This window comes from Melospiza georgiana, chromosome 7 (genome assembly GCF_028018845.1).
Source record: "Melospiza georgiana isolate bMelGeo1 chromosome 7, bMelGeo1.pri, whole genome shotgun sequence".
Taxonomy (NCBI): domain Eukaryota; kingdom Metazoa; phylum Chordata; class Aves; order Passeriformes; family Passerellidae; genus Melospiza; species Melospiza georgiana.
Window position 1 is genome coordinate 22955629 of NC_080436.1, and position 17519 is coordinate 22973147.

Consider the following 17519-nt stretch of genomic DNA (forward strand, 5'->3'; position numbering starts at 1 on the left):
CTCCTTTGTGGGTGGATGCCCATCAGGAGCCACTTGAATGCTAATCATTCCAGGGGCCAATTTGCCAGCTGAGTTCCAAATGTACACGGAACACTTCTTGAGGTGATTATGTTGTTCTTCTTAATGTATCTGCCTTAAGCAAGGCAACCTCAAATCGTGGAATGACACTGATGCCATTAACTGAATGTTGTATTTAAAAGATGTTTACTCAAATTTTGTCAAGTCTGAAGTCACAGCTGGGTGCATATGGAATAGTTACTGGTAATGTTCCCTGTTGGAGTGTGTTGCTGTGGGAATGAGATCAAGAAAACATTAGGGGGTGGAATGCGGATACTAGGGAGAAAAAATGTGTAGGAGGGTAATACACAAATAGAGATTAGCAGAGTTATTTCCAAGCATTGTCCAAGTGTGTTGGTATCCTGTGAAAAATAAAAATGAGAGCTAGATAGTGGGGTATCAAAAGCCTTTGAGGGGAAAAAGTGCTTGAGACTGGAAGTTGTTACTTTATGGTAGGTTCTTTTGTTTCTGCAGTTACTGGTTGGTTTTTTTTATTTACTTTAAATGGGACCACAGTATTTTCCTAAACCTGAAGATCACTATTTGTTTTGAGTAGGCTCATCTGTGTTGGGTGGAAGAAGAAAAGAGTCCATTGTGGGAGACCAAAACCTTAGATTCCAGAGGAAACTGAAAGTCTTTACAGGACTTCTGTCATCTGACAGACAAAATAATTGAGTTGGACTATTTTAAACTCACAAACAAGTTTCTCCTGTAATCTAGCAACATCTAAATAGGTCTCCCTTCATAAGGTGCTGCACTATTTCTGACTATCTCTATTGTAGCTTGGAAAATAATTTCTGAGCATGCTGGATTTTCTAGCCTGGCTGCTGTTCTGGGCTGCTATTGTTGTAGTTTTGTGTGTGCTGGGGAACAGCAGCTGTCAGATTATCCAGCCAGCCCTTTGAGCTGTAACAAGGTTAGCATGCTCAACTAAATATTTATTCTTTTTTTCTAGAAATTAACAAGTCAGTATAACGAGCTGCTGTGTTAACATAGGGGGTACAAGGAATGCCAGGTGTTCTCTTTTATAGCTGCTTGCAAGTTAAACCAGATCTGATTGTGCACTTTCTTGTCTTCTCACCTGGCTCTCACTTGCCCAGAGGCTGCCCTGCTGCTCTGAGTTAAGTTCCCACAGCTGTCTGCAGTGTGAGGAAGTTGCTCTTCACTGCAGCATCTCTGTGTGCAGCTCTAAAAGAGCTGGCATCAGGGCATTGGTGGATGACAAGAGGCTGAGATGTTGGCTCCTGTGTTCCTGTAGAGTTCTGTGGCTGTGCCCAGCATTGGCACAGTGAGGAGGAAACTGACTGTGCAGCTTGCAACAATGGAGGGCTCAAGGGGGAAAACCACCCGTGCTGTTCTGAGCTGTAGCAACCAATTAAAAACTTGATGCTTCACCTGCGTTCTCTCCTGAGGTAAGATCCCACAATTAAAAATGCAGCTCTTTATGAAGTAAGTTTGAACACTCACTGGAGTTCCAGTAGATGTGTTCAGACTTAAACTCTTCATGTCATAGACTGATGGATATAACTGTATTTTTTTTCATGGCTTAAGAAATTTTTTTTTGTTTTGTTTTGTTTTTTTTTTTTTTTGTTTTGTTTTGTTTTTTTTTATGCAGAAATGGAATACCATGGGAACTCTTACAGAATTCAGAGTTCCTGGATTTGTTTTTATTTGCTAGGAGGTTATCTAGTTCAGAAGGGGCGTGTGCATTTGTTTGGTTGTTGTAAATGATCAGAGTGCCATAGGTGGTTAAAGGATGAGTCCCTAATATATCTATGAAATATCTCCCTTGGGAACTTGTATTAATGTCAACTCTGCTGCATGTCTATGGTTGTGAGGATTACTATATTCAGTTAAAGAAAATAGAGCATGTGAATATTTTTAGCTGGGCTTAGGCTTTTTTCTGTGAGAAAGTATTGGTTTTGCTGCAAGCTTTAGCTCTACAGAGGTTCTCATTGAAGAAATAGTACAGCTTGGAAGTTTTCTTAGCTGTGTTTTAAAAATACTTTCTGTCTGCTTATTTGATTTTCATTTCTCTTCTGGAAATAGAGCTTGGTTTGGAATCCTATTTATTATATTATTTATCTTATATTATTATTTAATGATAGACAAACAAACCTCTCCTTCCCAAACAATGCAAACTGTTGCTCTATGTTAAACAAGAAATGTAGTGAGCTTGAATTTTCCTCCAAAAGAAACAGACAAAAAGCATCCAAGCAGCAAAACACAATCCTGTGTCAAAAGCAGGCACTAGAAATGTGTTTATTTTTCTTTAAAATCAGATCAATTTTCAATCTAATATTCCTGAGTTATTGATATATTGATTTAACAGTGTTCTTTTTTGTTTTTATGGGCCTTGGTTTTCTGTTGGTTAGTTTTCCCTTTTGGTATTTTACCTTATTTTAATGTCAGGCCTTCAGATAGATTTTCTATACCTGAGGTTTGACAGGTAACTTTTAAACGTTGTGCAGTGGGAAGAGCATAAGCATTTTCAGCTCTGCCCTTAATGCAGACTTACAATTGACAAAGCTGTCTGGAGGAGCTGCTTCTTCTATTTTTTTTTTCCACAAAACAAACTACCTTTTTTTTGTTTCATTCAGTTTGACTGTTTGCTTGTTTTGTTTGGCTTTTTTGTCAATCTGTGTCTCCCCTTCCCTCCAACCATTTGATGTTCTGGGATCTTTGCTGAATTGAGTTAAATAAGAGTGTTCAAGGAAATGGGACCATCAGTAGAGTAGTGTTACTTTTGCCCAGAATCTTTTTATATGTAGGTATCAAGGAAATCTGAAGTGGAAGAATATGGCGTGCCAAGTTTGGTTTGTGATTTTTTGTCATTCACTAGTTTCCCAATTGTTTAAGTATCATTGTATTGCTCTTGACTTCTGTAAAACCTTTCTCAGTCCTTCTGCACTGTCAAACTTGACTGACAGAATAACTGGGCATAATATTGCAGGTACAGGATAATCTACTGAGCTGGCTATTGTTTAATTGTTGTTGTTACAGCAGTGCTGAAAGCTCTTTCTATGTGGGACGAATAATGCTTTGTCTCTGATCTAAAAAAAAAAAAGAGGAGCCAAAATATTTATTAGTAACAAGGTTGAAAAAACGTTTACAACTTGTCTGCTGGGTGCAACTCTTTGAGGCAAAGATGAAGTACCTCTTTCTTTACTAGTAGCTACAGACTTCAACATTCTGTCCTTCTCATTAAAAGATAATATTGTGCAGAATTCAAAATGTAACCATTCTGGCTTTGAGAGCATGGAAATTATTTGCATGGATGGTTTTTTTTTTTAACTTTAGTTAGTAAGACAAACAAGGTATGTGTTAGTTGATGACAGTAGTGTAGTTGGTGGAATTTCTAGAGATGGATTTTCTGATAATTTTAAGGCATTTGTGTAAAATCAGAAATTCAACCCATGCCTGCAATTCAGGCTTTGATTTTTAAAATTTTAAAGTAAAAAAAAAAAAAAAAAATTAAATTTTGGGATATTTAATTCCTCACAAATCAGGTATAATTATATGTTGAAAATTGTTTCCAGGTTCCCAACTTTCATTTCTGAAGAGTTATTGCTTTTTCCAGTTGCCCTCTGAAGTCTCCAGACTTAAGCTTTTCTGGATCCTCTGCTGGTCTCTGATTCATGGTCTCTTACTTTCCCTTGCCTGCAATTTTGATTCTCTCCTTCCACCCACATTACAAATCAGCCTCACTAATTCCATCCTTGGCACCCTCCTTGAGCTATATTTACCTCATTCACTTTTTAAAGTACTCACTGCTTGGAGGAAGTTCTTTTTTGCTAAGTCTTAAATAAGTTTTTAAGTCTACAGCTACTACTAAAGATGTACTTTGTTTTTGCCTGAAGGGTTGAGAACCCAGCAGTTGAGTGGATCTTTCAGTACTCTGGCTTTGTGCATTCTTTTAAATCTTCACATTTAGAAAAAGCCCGGCCTTGCAGCTTGGTCTTTCCTATATTTTTTTTTTTTTCCTTTTTTTTTTTTCTTTCCCCTCTATCCCATCCTGCCTGTATCTCCTCTTCACTCTGAAACTCTAAATTCTTCTTTTTATAAATATGCTTTTGTGTTTAAAAATTGTGTATTCTGTTTTACCTAGCTCATTGCATTCTTATTCCCTTGTACTTAAATGGGCATTGAGGATATTTTTCACTACACTGTTGAAGGGGAGAAGGGTTCCCAGGCCCTTTTATGTGGCATTTTAAAGCAGGGTCATTGACTGTCTTTGCAGTTGCTGATTTCATCTGCTCACTTATCTATGGCTGAGTAATGCCTTGGACATTGCAGGACTTGAAGCTGAGGTCTCAAGGCTGGCAGTGATAGCTACAGACATGAAATAGGATTTTTTTTTTCCTTATTCAAGCAAGTCAGAGTTTACCTGTTACTTTGTTGGGCCAGTAGCAGTAATTTTATTCACGTATTACATGCTGTCCTTCCTCAGAATTAGATATATATATATAATTTGATATATCTGTGATAGATTATCAGGAATTTGTTGTAGAAATGAACTGATGGAATTGGGTCAGATGTGTCTTTACTCCTTCAGCTTCTTCATGCTTCCCTCTTGTTTCCTGATGGTTGACTGGGGCTTTTTCTTGGAGTAGGGAGATGGCTCTGGTTTTCTGCCAAGTGATACGTGCAGGGATGAGAGGATTTTGGAATCTAGATAATTTTTTTGATTTGTTTTGACAGTTCTTTTGCAGTGCAGGGCACAAAATTCCCCCTATCCTGTCCTAGGTATTGTTGAGATATTCTCAATACACAGGGCAATGCTGGTTCACTTTTGTAGAAAAACAAGGTGAAAATGTAGAAGATAGGGAAAACCAAAGCATTTTATAAGCACTTCTTCAGAGCTGGTTGTTGATAGTGAGGGATGTAAGTGAGAGTCTGAAGAGGCTTATTTTGGAAAAGTAATAAGGATCTGACATCACTGTCTGAACTGTTGGAATCTCTGTCTGATTTCTAAGCATCTTTCTTTGACTGGTCTTATATTTCTGCTGCCCAAACATTCTTACAAACTTTCCAGTCTTCCTCCCAAAATACACTGCTGTAATGCATCTTTATCCATAAATCTTAAGTTAATAAAGGAGTGAAATGCAGTGAATTGTAGATTTTGGATGAAGCCTTAAAAGTATACAATGATTTCTTTTCTAAAAAAATAGGGATGTGGTGCTATGATAGTTTTAGAAATATTCAAACAAATCAATTGGTTCTTGTTGTTGGTTTTTTTTTTTTTTTTCTGATGGTGTTCTTTAAGATACTGCTTATGGGCTCCTGTTGTTAGGTTTTCTTCCTGCTTTTACTTACCTCAAAATTTTCCTGGCTTTTATAGTTATATATAAAGCCTGCCAGCTAACAGGTTTACAGGAATTTTTATTTTAAGTACTGCTTGCCAGTACTTAATCCAGAATAAGATTTTATGTTAGAATTGAGGCTGTTTGGAAATAATGACACATAACATAAATGCTGAGATTTCATCCTATACCATCCTACTCCTATAGATGGAGTCTTTGAAGTGGCTTGGTAGCCTGAGTGCTCTTGTGGAAGAATCTCTGTAGTGTTGGTGATCATTCTGCCCTTGTGCATAAGGGGCAGCTGTCCTGCATTCTGTCTCCACCAGAGAAGAAGAGCTTCACATTTCCTGAATGAAATCTGTGTATTCTCTGACAGGCTGGTGCTGCCTCTTCCTGCTCATGGTGGACATGGACAGTAGGAAATGATGTGTCCAGTGAGTTGTTTATTTTGTAAAAATGTTTGTCAGGACCACTTGGAAGAGCTTTAACAACTTAATATAGAAACACTTTTGCAAAATGCTACCCTAGTTCATTGAGAAGAGTACAATTAATTTGCCAGGGAAAAATGGCTAAGTATTCAAAGAGTCCTTCTGGACTCTTGGAAAACAAAAGCTCCAAGTTTAGAAGTACTTTATAATGTTTCAATTTTCATTTAAAAATAAGTTTTAAAGCTTAATGATATCTGGAAACTTACCGGCCTTTCCCACATCCTGTCACATCATATTTCACATCTCAGTCATACACTGACTGTTTCCTTGAGTCAGTTTGTGGTATCATGTGAATAAATGCTCAACATGGTCGAAAGATCTCCCATCTGTCTGTAAAAGACCATGTGATCCTTTATCAAAGACAAAAGGGAAGTGCATGGCTAAACATGGCATAGCATTGGTTGGAATTGTAAACAGTCATTTAACTCAACTCAAAAAACTTTTGGCTTCTGGTGATAAAATGAGATCCATCAGAAAATGTGAGTCACATTCTCAAACTGACGTAGCTGTACCGCTATTGTGTACCATTGTATTTGCCAGTGACTTTGATTAACAAATATTTTTACTTAAATATTGAAGTGACAGCAAGAAAAAAGTGGCTTGGTCACTTGGTCTATGAGAAAGGCTGATTTAAAGATCTGGTACTTGGTGTGGAGATTATTCCTTCCTCTTCCCCCCATTTTTTTGTTTCTTTGTTTGGATTTTGAATAATTGACAGAAGTAGCATACTGCTCTCCCTCCCTTATGGTGTCTCCAGGTAGAAGGAAGTTTGTGTGTCTTGTTTTATGCTGATTAGGTTTGCTGCTGCTGTTGAGCTGATACATTGAGTTTATTGCAACTTCATAGTCTCTTCTTGAGTCAGAAGAATTGCTGGCAATCAAATCATAGAAGTCTGGGGTAGTTCCTTTTTCTGTTTTTAATGTTAGGACAAGTCTTTTGTTTCTTTGTTTGTATTCACCTTAGGGTATTGTAGTTTGTGATGTTTTAAAGTGTTAGCTTTGAATTTCTGCATCCAAAGAGCCTTTCTGCTTTAAGCTAACAGCATTATGCTAGTGACTTTATACCTGTGTAATAAAAATTTCTAAAATTTTGATCATTGTCATTTTATGTGTGTCAAAAGAACAGTGGGATAGCCATTGGCCACAATTTCAGTGTCTTGTCTGATATGAAGTCAGAGTTCTTTTCATGAATTTCCTCTTTTGGGAGGCATTCAAAACTCAACCATACTTACTGGGAGAGAGAAAATGTGGTACTTGGGGGAGGTTGATGTGCTTTAGGTTACTGACACTTAGTTTTACTCAGCAGAGTGAGGATGAACTTTGGAAAGGTTCACAGATTTGCAGCTGAATTTTAGCGCTCCCTTATTTATGTCTTGTTCTGCTTCTATGATCTGCATAGATAGCTGCTTATGAGCTTTTTATCCAGATTGACTGCTCTGCTTTTCCACTTGTTAAATTCAGTTTTGTGACAACAAGTGAAGCACTGATATGCTGCAGTTAATTGTGGGAAAATAATGACAAATTCTGGAAATTTTAGCAAATGAACTATCTGCAGCTTGTCCCTGCCCTGTCTCCTACCACTAAGGACAGGAGTAGACACTCTGGTCAAGGTGTTATTCTGATCTGCATTCTTGTCACTTTGGCTTCTTCTGCTGCACAGTGTTGGCAGTAATTTTCCCTGTTCTTTGCCCCTACCACAGGCTGTTTTCTGGCCAGACAAATCCAAGGTTCTCTATTGATCTTGAATCAGGGCCATTAGCTTCTAAATAAGAGGTTTGCCCTATATTGGTACTAGTAATTGCCTCTTTGTTTTCACTGAGATTGTGCTGATATGCAGCTTACCACTTGCTTGTGGATAAACGGGTAAAAAAGATGCATGTCTTATAGCTAGCAGAAGTTTCCTCATTTTATAAGTTTTTAGTGATTTAATGTATTCAATAAGGAACAATTTCTTCCAGAACTTTTGAACAAATAAAGTGGTAGCGTTAAGCACTCTTGGTCTTTCTATTTCTAGAGTGTGACAACATGTGAATGGCATGTTCATCAGTTACTGCATGGTTACAGAGTATGAGCATGTAAATCATTCAAAATGCTATTTGGCTGGTTACTTTCATGGGTAATAATGTGGAAAATAGTGCATTTCTGTCAGGATTCCGACTGTTGTGATAACACAGGACACAGAATTATTAAATAATCTATGTCTGATCAAATGTTTTAGACATATATTCTTTTAGGCATTTTACAGAGATTTGCTGTTATGTTCAGGGAAAATTGCTAAATCCAGGATGAATTTACGGAGTTGGTTTCATATATCAGGAATTTGTGTGTTTTACAGGCTTTAGGAGATCTGGCAGCTTAGATATTTTGGTTGCTTCCTTTGAAATCCACGAAGTAAGAAAACCCTTTTTGTCTGAAATTTCTTGGGTGGATTTTTTACATGACTTTTTGGGTGGGAGAAGTGTGTTACTGTATTTAGTTAACATTTATAGACTTAAGTCACATTGTGTCAAAGTTTGCAGTAAATCTCTATTTGCTCTATAGGTCAGGTGGGTACCATGTAAGAATTTTCATGAGGAAAGAAGCAGGAAGATAAAATGCTGCTAAGTTCAAGGGTGCTGTTACTTATAATGACAAAGCACTCAGTTATGGGGACTCTGATAAATAAAGCCTGTAGACAAAGTGCCCAGCTGTACTTTAAGATGAAAACAGGATGTTGGTTGTATTGCTGCAGGACTGCTGTATAAATCAAAGGATATGCTGTTATTGCTGTTTAAGGAAGCTGCACTCCCTTGGAGTGGTTCTGTATATAAAAGAATGGTAATTGCTGTGCTTATCAAGGACTGGCAGTTCTCCTTTTCCAACTGTGACCTGGTGAATCCACCTCAAGCTCATGACTTAAAGCCTTGCCAGTTATTTTAATCCCCTATTCAATAGGACAAACAGAATGAGGTTATTTTTACCTCTTTATGATTGCTTAGAACAAGTGGAAAACCCTTTCACTATATTTAAGTCAAAGGTGATTTTGCTGAGGAGGATGTGAAGTATTTAAGTATTTCCCCCCTGTTAAACCTGTTGGTTCAAGCTGTGTTCAGTTAGTCATGGCATCTGGAAATGGCCAGGTGGCTTTTTCCCTGTGCCAGTGTCCTTGCTGGTTTTTTGGGGGTTTTTTTTGCATTCACTTGTAGCCTCTTTAAATTTTTGTTTGATAGCCTAAGCCATTTTTGCTTTGTTCTCATATTGTCTTTTAAAGGACTTCTTTGCTCTGTTTGTACGGTTCTACTGTTTCTTAATGCCAGCTAGAATGATGTTGCCTTTGCTTTTAAGTTTAATAGTTTTTATGCTTCCAAGCACTAGATGCACTTATACTTTCCCTCCTCAGGAAGAAGGTATGCCAAAATACTTTTCTGCTTTTGATTTCTACCAGTTTATTTTTTGTCTTCAGGGAAATCATACAATTATTTAGCTTGGAAGCAACCTTTGCAGATCATCTATTCCAATCTGTGGTAGATCTGTAGTGCCCTGTAGAATGGCCTAGATTGTTATTTAGGAAATATTAGTAAGTTTTTCTTATGCAGAAACAGTTTACACTAATTAGTAGAGTGTTGTCATCCTCTTAGCATTTGTACTCAAGTGCAGAGTTAGCCTCCTTGCAGTGAGAATCCTGAGCATGAATCAGATGGGAAACCATGCTGCTGATGGAAGCAGAGGACAGAGAAAGAAAGGGAAAAGGCAGCAAAGGTGAGTCAGGTGTGCAGTGCTCTAAGGGAAAGTAGATATAATTCACTCCTTAAAGAATACTGACACAGCATAAACTTAATATTGTTTTAATATCAATGGTGCTTTCTACTGAAGAAACATAATTTCATCTTTCAAATGCATAGTTTTCATAGAGTCTGATGCTCATAATGACTGTTCCATTAAGTACTATGACTTATCTACATTTCACTGAAGGTCTGTGAGGGAAGGATATTGCAGGAACTCTGTAGGCAGCTGTGTTTAGGATCTTGATACCTATTGGTATCTTGTTTTCATAATTCCTGATTCCTTATGGTACCCACTTCTCAGTATTTTTTAAAATTAAAAATGTTGATAAAATAACTTTATATTTAAAACTAGGATTTGACTGTATTCTAATAACAAGTAATGATGTGTTTTTAAAGAAGTAAGGCCTCTATAATCTACTTCTTTCTGCTTTTTCAGAGGGGAGGCAGAAGTCTCAAAATCTTAAATACGTCTCATTTCTTTACTAAGCAGTTGTAGAAATTAATCAGGTGTGAAGTCTTTTTTTGAAACCCAAGGTGTTTCTGTAGTACTGATCAAGTTATATTGGGTGTATTTGGGAGGATACGATATACCATGTAGAGATAAAAACTTCTGTGAAGGGGAACCTTTTCTGGGGCCAGAAACTAATTTCTGAAAACATATTTGTCAGTTATCAGATGTCCTGGTGTCTGTAGCAGTGGTTTATTAAATAAGGATAATGTTTTAGGTTATTAAAGATAAACTTTAAATTCTACTTGTTCATATAAATATGTGGTTCTTTAACAGGCCAGAAGCATGGTTATCAGGAGACATGCTGTGGAATTACCCTGGTGTGACCTTGTAACTGATGGATTTGAAAAGCATTAAGCATTATTTGAACTGGTTCAGTACTCTGAAGGCCTCTTAATTGTACTGCCAGTATTCTTTTTCATAAAACTTGTAATGAAGGGGGATGTAGTCTGGACTGCTTGTTTTGGTTACACACTCACGCAGGCAGCTCTTACACTGCACTTGTATTGTACCTTAGAGTAATTGTGATTTATTTGCTTGTTTGGTTTATTTTAATTTTGAGCAAGTTCTATGACTTTTCATCTACAAAGCAAATAGCTGTTGCTTTTGATTAGTAACTTAAACCTTGGCAAGTACGTAAATTCCTCAGCAGGGCACTGGTTTTGAAGAGCTGCTTATGTTCCAAGGGAAAACTTTTGAACAGATTGCTTCAGAACATGTGATTTTTATTTTTTTATTTTTTTTCCTGCTTCTGTACTACATTATCTGCACTGATTTACTCCTTTCCTCCAGGAAACACATTTGCATTAAAGATCCGGTCCTCTGTTTATTTAGTTCCTGCTGCTTATTGCTTCCACGAGGTCCTCTTTGACCTTACAATTAACAGAAAAATAACTGATATCCTGGGAATTATATGAAGAAGAAATTAAATACAAGGAGCTGATGAATTCTGATGGATTCTTTCACTGATCTAAATTCTCTTTTGACATGCTAAGATACTCAGTAGTAAAAATAAAGAAAAAGATTTAAAAAAAACCATAAGGAGAATGTTTTTCATAGAACCTCTGATGCTTCACTTAATGCTTTAAACTACAGGAGTCAGGCATATCACTGGTTCCTATTGTTAATGTTGGCTTTGTAATCAGAAAATGTCAGTATTTTCTGGATGATACTCTAACCTGGCCTGAATCAATTCTTACTGATCTGAGCTGTTTTGACTGACTGACTTGTAAGTAGAATAGTTGCATTGCAGCATAACATTTCACAGCTGAGACTCCCCGAGTTCTCTTTTCATTTGGTCAGCAGATGTAAGGACTCCTGCTGCAGTTAGAGCAATACTGAAGTAATAGTAAGCATAAGAGATCATTCTTGCTTTTTAGCTTAATTATATATACAGCAAATTCAGTGCAATAACAGTGAGGGTTCTCCTTTGTTGGTTTATTTAAATTGTATTATGTTGTTATAATTTTGTTGGAAATAAGCTAGACTGATGAGAGATAAAGCTGTCATAGCAAAGAATTGAAAGGCTTGACCCCAGTGTTGTCGGCTTAATGCCACTTTAAATGTCTAGGCTTCCTAATTTAGTCTGATTTGAACATAACAGTGTCATGTTTGGAGACACAGGATGCCAAGAAAGGAAGCAGAGGACTTACATCCCTTGAGCTTCCCTAAGTGGGAGTTTCAGATTTGAATTAAATAAAATAATGAGATTTTAAATGATAAAAGAAGGTGGGGTACCAAGGCCTGCAACTGAATGCCTTGGCAACTAAGCTGGTATGTACTTTTGCCAAAATGGAAGGGATGATTGCATTTTGTCTTATTATTTAGAAAAAAAAAAATAAAATGAACAGGAGTGGACAACCTGAAACAGCAGTTTCATCCCTCCAGTGGAGAAGATAAGAACCTGGCAGTTTTAAGTTTATGATTGAACTTCATGGTTTTAAGGGTCTTCTCCAACCTAAATTATTTTATTCTTCTGTGGTTTCTTTCACCCAGTCACTCAGCTTCATCACTTAACATCAGTGGTGATAAAGTTATGCAGTCATGTAATTGTAGAAAGATAGAGAGAAATGACACCTTGGCCTAGCTGTAGAATTTTTCTTGCAATTTTCTTAGAAGTTTTTGTCATTGTTACTGTTTTTTGCTTTTGACAGTCTCCTGATATCCTTCTTAGCCACCTTTGACCAGAAAGCTAATGGCATAGAATATTTTTAATGGCTGTTGGGTCATATTTGCAGTCTGAAACAGTGTTTCACACACTCTGCAATGTTTCCATGGCAGAGGTATCCTCCATTAAACCCTGTTTCACATCAGCAAATATGCAGAAAATGGAATTGTGAGAATATAAATGATGGTGAGCTTGAGAAACCATGCAACCTTAGGCACAGAAATAGTGCACTGGTGTGAAGTGTTTGAAGAACATCAATTTTTTATCCAGGTTAGCATTTGTTTTTTTTTTGGTTTAGCAGAGATACAGCCAGGCTGCTGGTGAGTATTTAGAAGGTGTGGTCTGGTGATTTGCATCCTGATTAGCAGTGGCACCCAGTGAGGTTGTGTAGCCAATGGCTGGTCCTTAGATCAGAACAGGGTGAGAGGCTGGTGGACCAGCCTGAGAATCACTCAGTTTCCTCTGTCTTTTCCTACTGTAGCGCCTAATCTGACAGGTGAATTCTGGTGTCTCTTAGCAGGTCATGCTTTGATTTGAGGCTCTTTAACTAAATCAAGTGACAAAGCTGTATCCTATTTTCTGCTCCCTATCAATATGTCTGATTCAGTACTAGACCACCTTTGTCCAAATGTCATTTGTGTCTGTCCCAGAACGTTGAACACAGAACCACTTATGTATTATGGTAGTGGCAGTAACATGATTGCATCAATTTTCCATCCACCATCACTCCTTGGTTGTACTGAAACTGTTAAAGAAGTGGTCATTACTTTGGGGTAGAAACTGGGACAGGATTGTCAAAGTGTGATGGGGCGGCTGCATCATGGGTTTTGGACTCCTCCTGGGAGGATTATGATGATAAAGGTCAGCTGTCTTAAGTTTTTAATTTGGCAGAATCATAAGATGGTTTCACTGAACATTACAAAGCTGGCTTTGCATGTGTGGTTAGCTTATGCTGTAAAGCATGCCGTACAGATAGATATTTTTGTCTCTTCTGGATTATTTTTCTTTTTTTTTATCATGTAGTACTTGGTTGTTCATTTAAAAGAAAATATTTGTGTTCTAAAAACAAATGACACACACACAGCTGTGTAGCCAAGTGACCCAGAGAAAATGAGTTCCCATGATCCATGTGAATGTGCAAGTGATGGGGACCAGAACTTGTTCTTTGTCCAGTAGTTCAGTTGTGCCTGGCCTCAAGGGAGCATGGAGCCCTGCTCCTCATCCTGCTAACTTTCCATGGGAATGTAAGAATGTGCCTCGCAGTGCTAGCTAGGAATAGTTGTGTGTAGGGTTTGTTCGGCTTTTTAAAATTTCTTCTATCTAAAGTCTTGTGGGTTATGCAGAAATTTGGACTAAATATTGATTTAGGAAGAGTTAAATTGTGTGATACTGCAGTTTTTAAGAACTGGACATAAATGTTTGGCATTGCAGTGACAAGAGCTATACAGCCATTTATTTTCTGTCCTTTATGTTCTTGAACAAATACTTCTATTCAAGGATAGTTGAAAATGGAATGGAAGTATTTAGTCATCTGCGTAAATAAATAACTTTGAAGTTCTGAGATAGACAAGATGTGAAAACATAGATCATATTCGTTTGTTTGTTTTGTTCCACATTGGGTGAGCCAGGACTAGGATTGGTAGAATCCTTTCTTTGGTATTTGGTTTTATGAGTCAAAATTTGGCTATTTGTTTTTTATTTTTTCCCTTGGTGGGATTGTATGTGTGTGTGACCTGTTATCTAGATCTGAAAATTCTGTAATGGCACATCAGAGACCAAAGGCTGTTCCAGTTACTAATGTCCAATTTGGAAAGCTTAATGCATTGGCTAGTTTCTGCTGTCCAGAAACATTATTCCAAAGCTATGAAAAATATGTACAAATTAACTATGAGCACTAATGTGCCTTAAATAAGGAAAAGCAGAAGAAAACATAATTCAAACAAAAGACACGCTGGTTACTTCCATATGTCTTCTAAGACTCAGCTTCCTCAAAGTTCATACTTTTAAGGATATGGCCTTGATGAACAATGTACCTACTTCCCAAATTTGTCCACTTTCATTTAGCTGTATTAATCATGGTATAAGTGTCAATAGAGGGGCACAGAGTAGTCTGTTGGAAGCATATTAGATTGCATCTGGTGTGTCTATTTTTTGCTTAAATAGTTACTTTATTTGGAGTTGATGAAGTTTGCTTCCATTAGTTGCATTCAGCACATGACCTTGCAGTGTTATATGTAAACAGCATCATAGTTGATGTTGAACTGATGAACTGGGAAGTTATTGTATGAAGTGTTGAAGTACAGTTACTCAGTGTCTGCACACCAACAATTCAACAGAAACCTTTGCTCTCCCATTCCAAGCAAGGAAATAATAACAGACAAATCTTGATAGTAGTAAGAATTTTCCCTTGAGTTTTGTGGTTGGCTGGTTGTTTATTTTGTTTTTTTGGTGTTTTTTGTTTTGTTTTGGGTTTGGTTTTTTTTGAGAGGGAGGTGCCTTAATTGCTTTTGTATTAAATACATGATTTTTAAGCAATATTGACACCAGGCACTGATGTTTTGGTACCAAAATTAATTTATTTTTTCCAGGTCACTAACTTTTTAATTTAGTCTTTGTCAGGCAGAAACCCTTTATTAGCATGCCGAGTGCTTTAGTATGAGTCCGCAAAGTAGGCAAACGTGCACAAATCAAATTTATATAGCTTTGGCAATCTGTACAATTACATAATCATCTGCCTTATCTAATGTTAAAAGTCACAGCTATATTGGCATATTACTTTGCCCATATATTATTGTTATGCTATCTAATAGCAAACTAATCTCCATATACAAACAGTTTTAAAAATACAGGGAGCAATCTCCCAGCAGAAAGAATGTCTTGGCAGTTGGAATAACTGCCAGTCCCCTCTTGAACTTCTGTCTGAGGTGAGAAAATTAAATCTTGCTATTTTTTTTAGAATTCTTGTTCTCTGGAATAAGAAAAATCATAGCAGATGAATTGGTGTTCTAATTTATATTATGGTGCAACTAAACAAAAATACAATATTTGTGGTTTTATTTTTGTTACAGATTGTACTTTCAAACTGAAAACTTAAATTGATCTAGGACTTCAGCAACCAAAATGGTTGTGCATAGTCATATTGTGTCTGTTAGTTCAGAATCTACTGAAATATCAAATTTATACCTTGAAGGGGCTTTTTGTTTTTGAAAGTAGGAAGTAACTTGTGATCCTGGATGGCCTCCAGCTCTTCCTTGAAAATTGGTTAGTTCACTAAATGAAGAGGAATAGCACTTTTTGCTAATGTTTCTGCTTTAACTCAAATGGCAGGGATTTGAAATTTGGGAGAGAAGAAGCCAACAAAGCAGATTAAATAGACGTCTAAGTTTAGCTTTGAAATACTATTGTAGTAAGTAATTAAGCTTGGATGAAATGAAGTCTGATTCTTTTATATATGAGAAGGAAAGTGAGCATACAATAGCATTGAATGCTGTCTTAAGATTTTTTTCTTAAAGTTAATACTGTCCTTCCTTTCAGAGAGAGATCTGTTTGAGATTTTGCCATCTCAGCCTTCATAAAAAGTCATGGTATGAAAAAAATTTTTCAGCTTTTGTGTGAAAATGCACATGCTTTGGAAACATTTTTTTCCTTGAATTGTTTCAGAATGAACTGACAAACCCAAAATAGGTATAAATTCCTAGCCTGTCTTTACAATAGCATTCTTGTGTTGATACTCTTAAATACCATTTTATTAATATATTAAATACCTTGATCTTTCTGAAGTAAGTGCCTCTTTTGCCTCTTTTATGATGTGATTTATATTCTAGGGATATTTGTTGCTGGAAAATACATCGTTTGAAAAAAAAGTACAGAGCCGCTTCTGTTTTATACAGATGGGATTAGATATGCTCTGATTTGTCTGGAAAAGATTTAACAGCCAAGTAGTTTCGAAATACAGCCTGCTTGCAGTGCCACCCTGTGGCTTTCTTTTTCACGGCTTCTATTAAAGTAGCCGGTTTCTGTTGCCTCATCCCCAGCGGGAAAGTTACTTGTGAACTTATAAAATGCCTGTGCTCCTGGCTGCAGACCTGTCTAACCAGGATAGTACAGCACTTTTTGTGGCCTATCTTTAGCATTATTTGTCCTTGCTGAAACCTGCTTAGATTAAGAACCAGAAAGAGAATTTCTGAGCAATACCAGTTCATTCACCTCCTGGATCAAATCACTAAGCAATGCCTGGTTTGGTCATTGGAAAGGAAAGATCACTCTGGAGCTGGAAACAAATGTGTCACTTCTCAGCAGTAACTTGAAGGACTATGATAATTGGTCTCATTCAGTTCCAGCAATGCTACATATGCAAATATTTTATTTCCAGGTAGTCAGTTTTCTTGGCAGATGGTTTAACTTTAAAATTAGGTTGTCTAGGTAGACACAACACTGCTTATGGAAGTAGTTGATTTTATTTTGTATTCAAGACGTCTGCATTTTTGTTGACTTAAACTGAAGGATGTCGGGGAGACTTTGTTTTTAAAAGCAGCATTATGCTTTGAAGTAGTAGTGCTTTGCCTTGCACCATTTTACAGAGTTGCTCAAATCTTGGTGGGATAAGTACTTGGATGTTTAAGACTGGTTTTCATATATAGAAAGTAATATGATGTGGAAGATATTTCACAACAAGCAAGCACATAGGAAGTAACTTTTCAGCACTGCACCTGCTTGGCATATCTTGGAGAGGAAAAGCTTACTTTCTTCACAGCCAGTTTAGATTTAGTAACATCTCTGAATGAGAGGCAGGGTTTTACCTGTCTGTATTTTCTTACTGTTATTCTGGCAGGGGACAGCAGAACAGCCCTTCAGCCCAGGTGGCAGCAGTAACATCCCTGCTCAGCGTGGCCTCGGCAGCATTCCCTGGGCTTATGGCCACTGCCCACCACCTCTCCCCCACACCCCAAAGGCTGGCCTGCCACTCCCTAGCATTTGGATATGTATTGGAGTCAGTGCTCTCAGTGCTGTGAAAGTTTTTGTTGTAGCACTTTGACCATGCTGTCAGTGTTTTCTCGCTGCAGAAGTGTTTGTTTCAAGGAGAGGCGCTTCCCACGCGCGCGGTGCCCGGGCTCCCTGCCTGCCCCAGAGCTGCTCACTCCGTGCGCCGGCAGGGCAGTGACTAAGGGACACATCAAGTCTGGGCTAGCCAAGCCTCAGCAGGCGTAACTGAGGCACCTCTGGGCTTCAGCGT

At 37.5% G+C, this 17519-nt stretch overlaps 1 protein-coding gene across 1 annotated transcript in view; it reads left to right on the plus strand.

Annotated features, from left to right (window-relative positions):
- The first annotated feature begins 1306 nt into the window (after positions 1-1306).
- COBLL1 (cordon-bleu WH2 repeat protein like 1) overlaps positions 1307-17519 on the plus strand; it is a 66521-nt gene continuing 50308 nt past the window's right edge. The window contains exon 1 of the mRNA XM_058027574.1: positions 1307-1469. Coding sequence (XP_057883557.1) covers positions 1444-1469 — 26 coding nt within the window. The 5' untranslated portion in view covers positions 1307-1443. The remainder of the gene's footprint in view (positions 1470-17519) is intronic.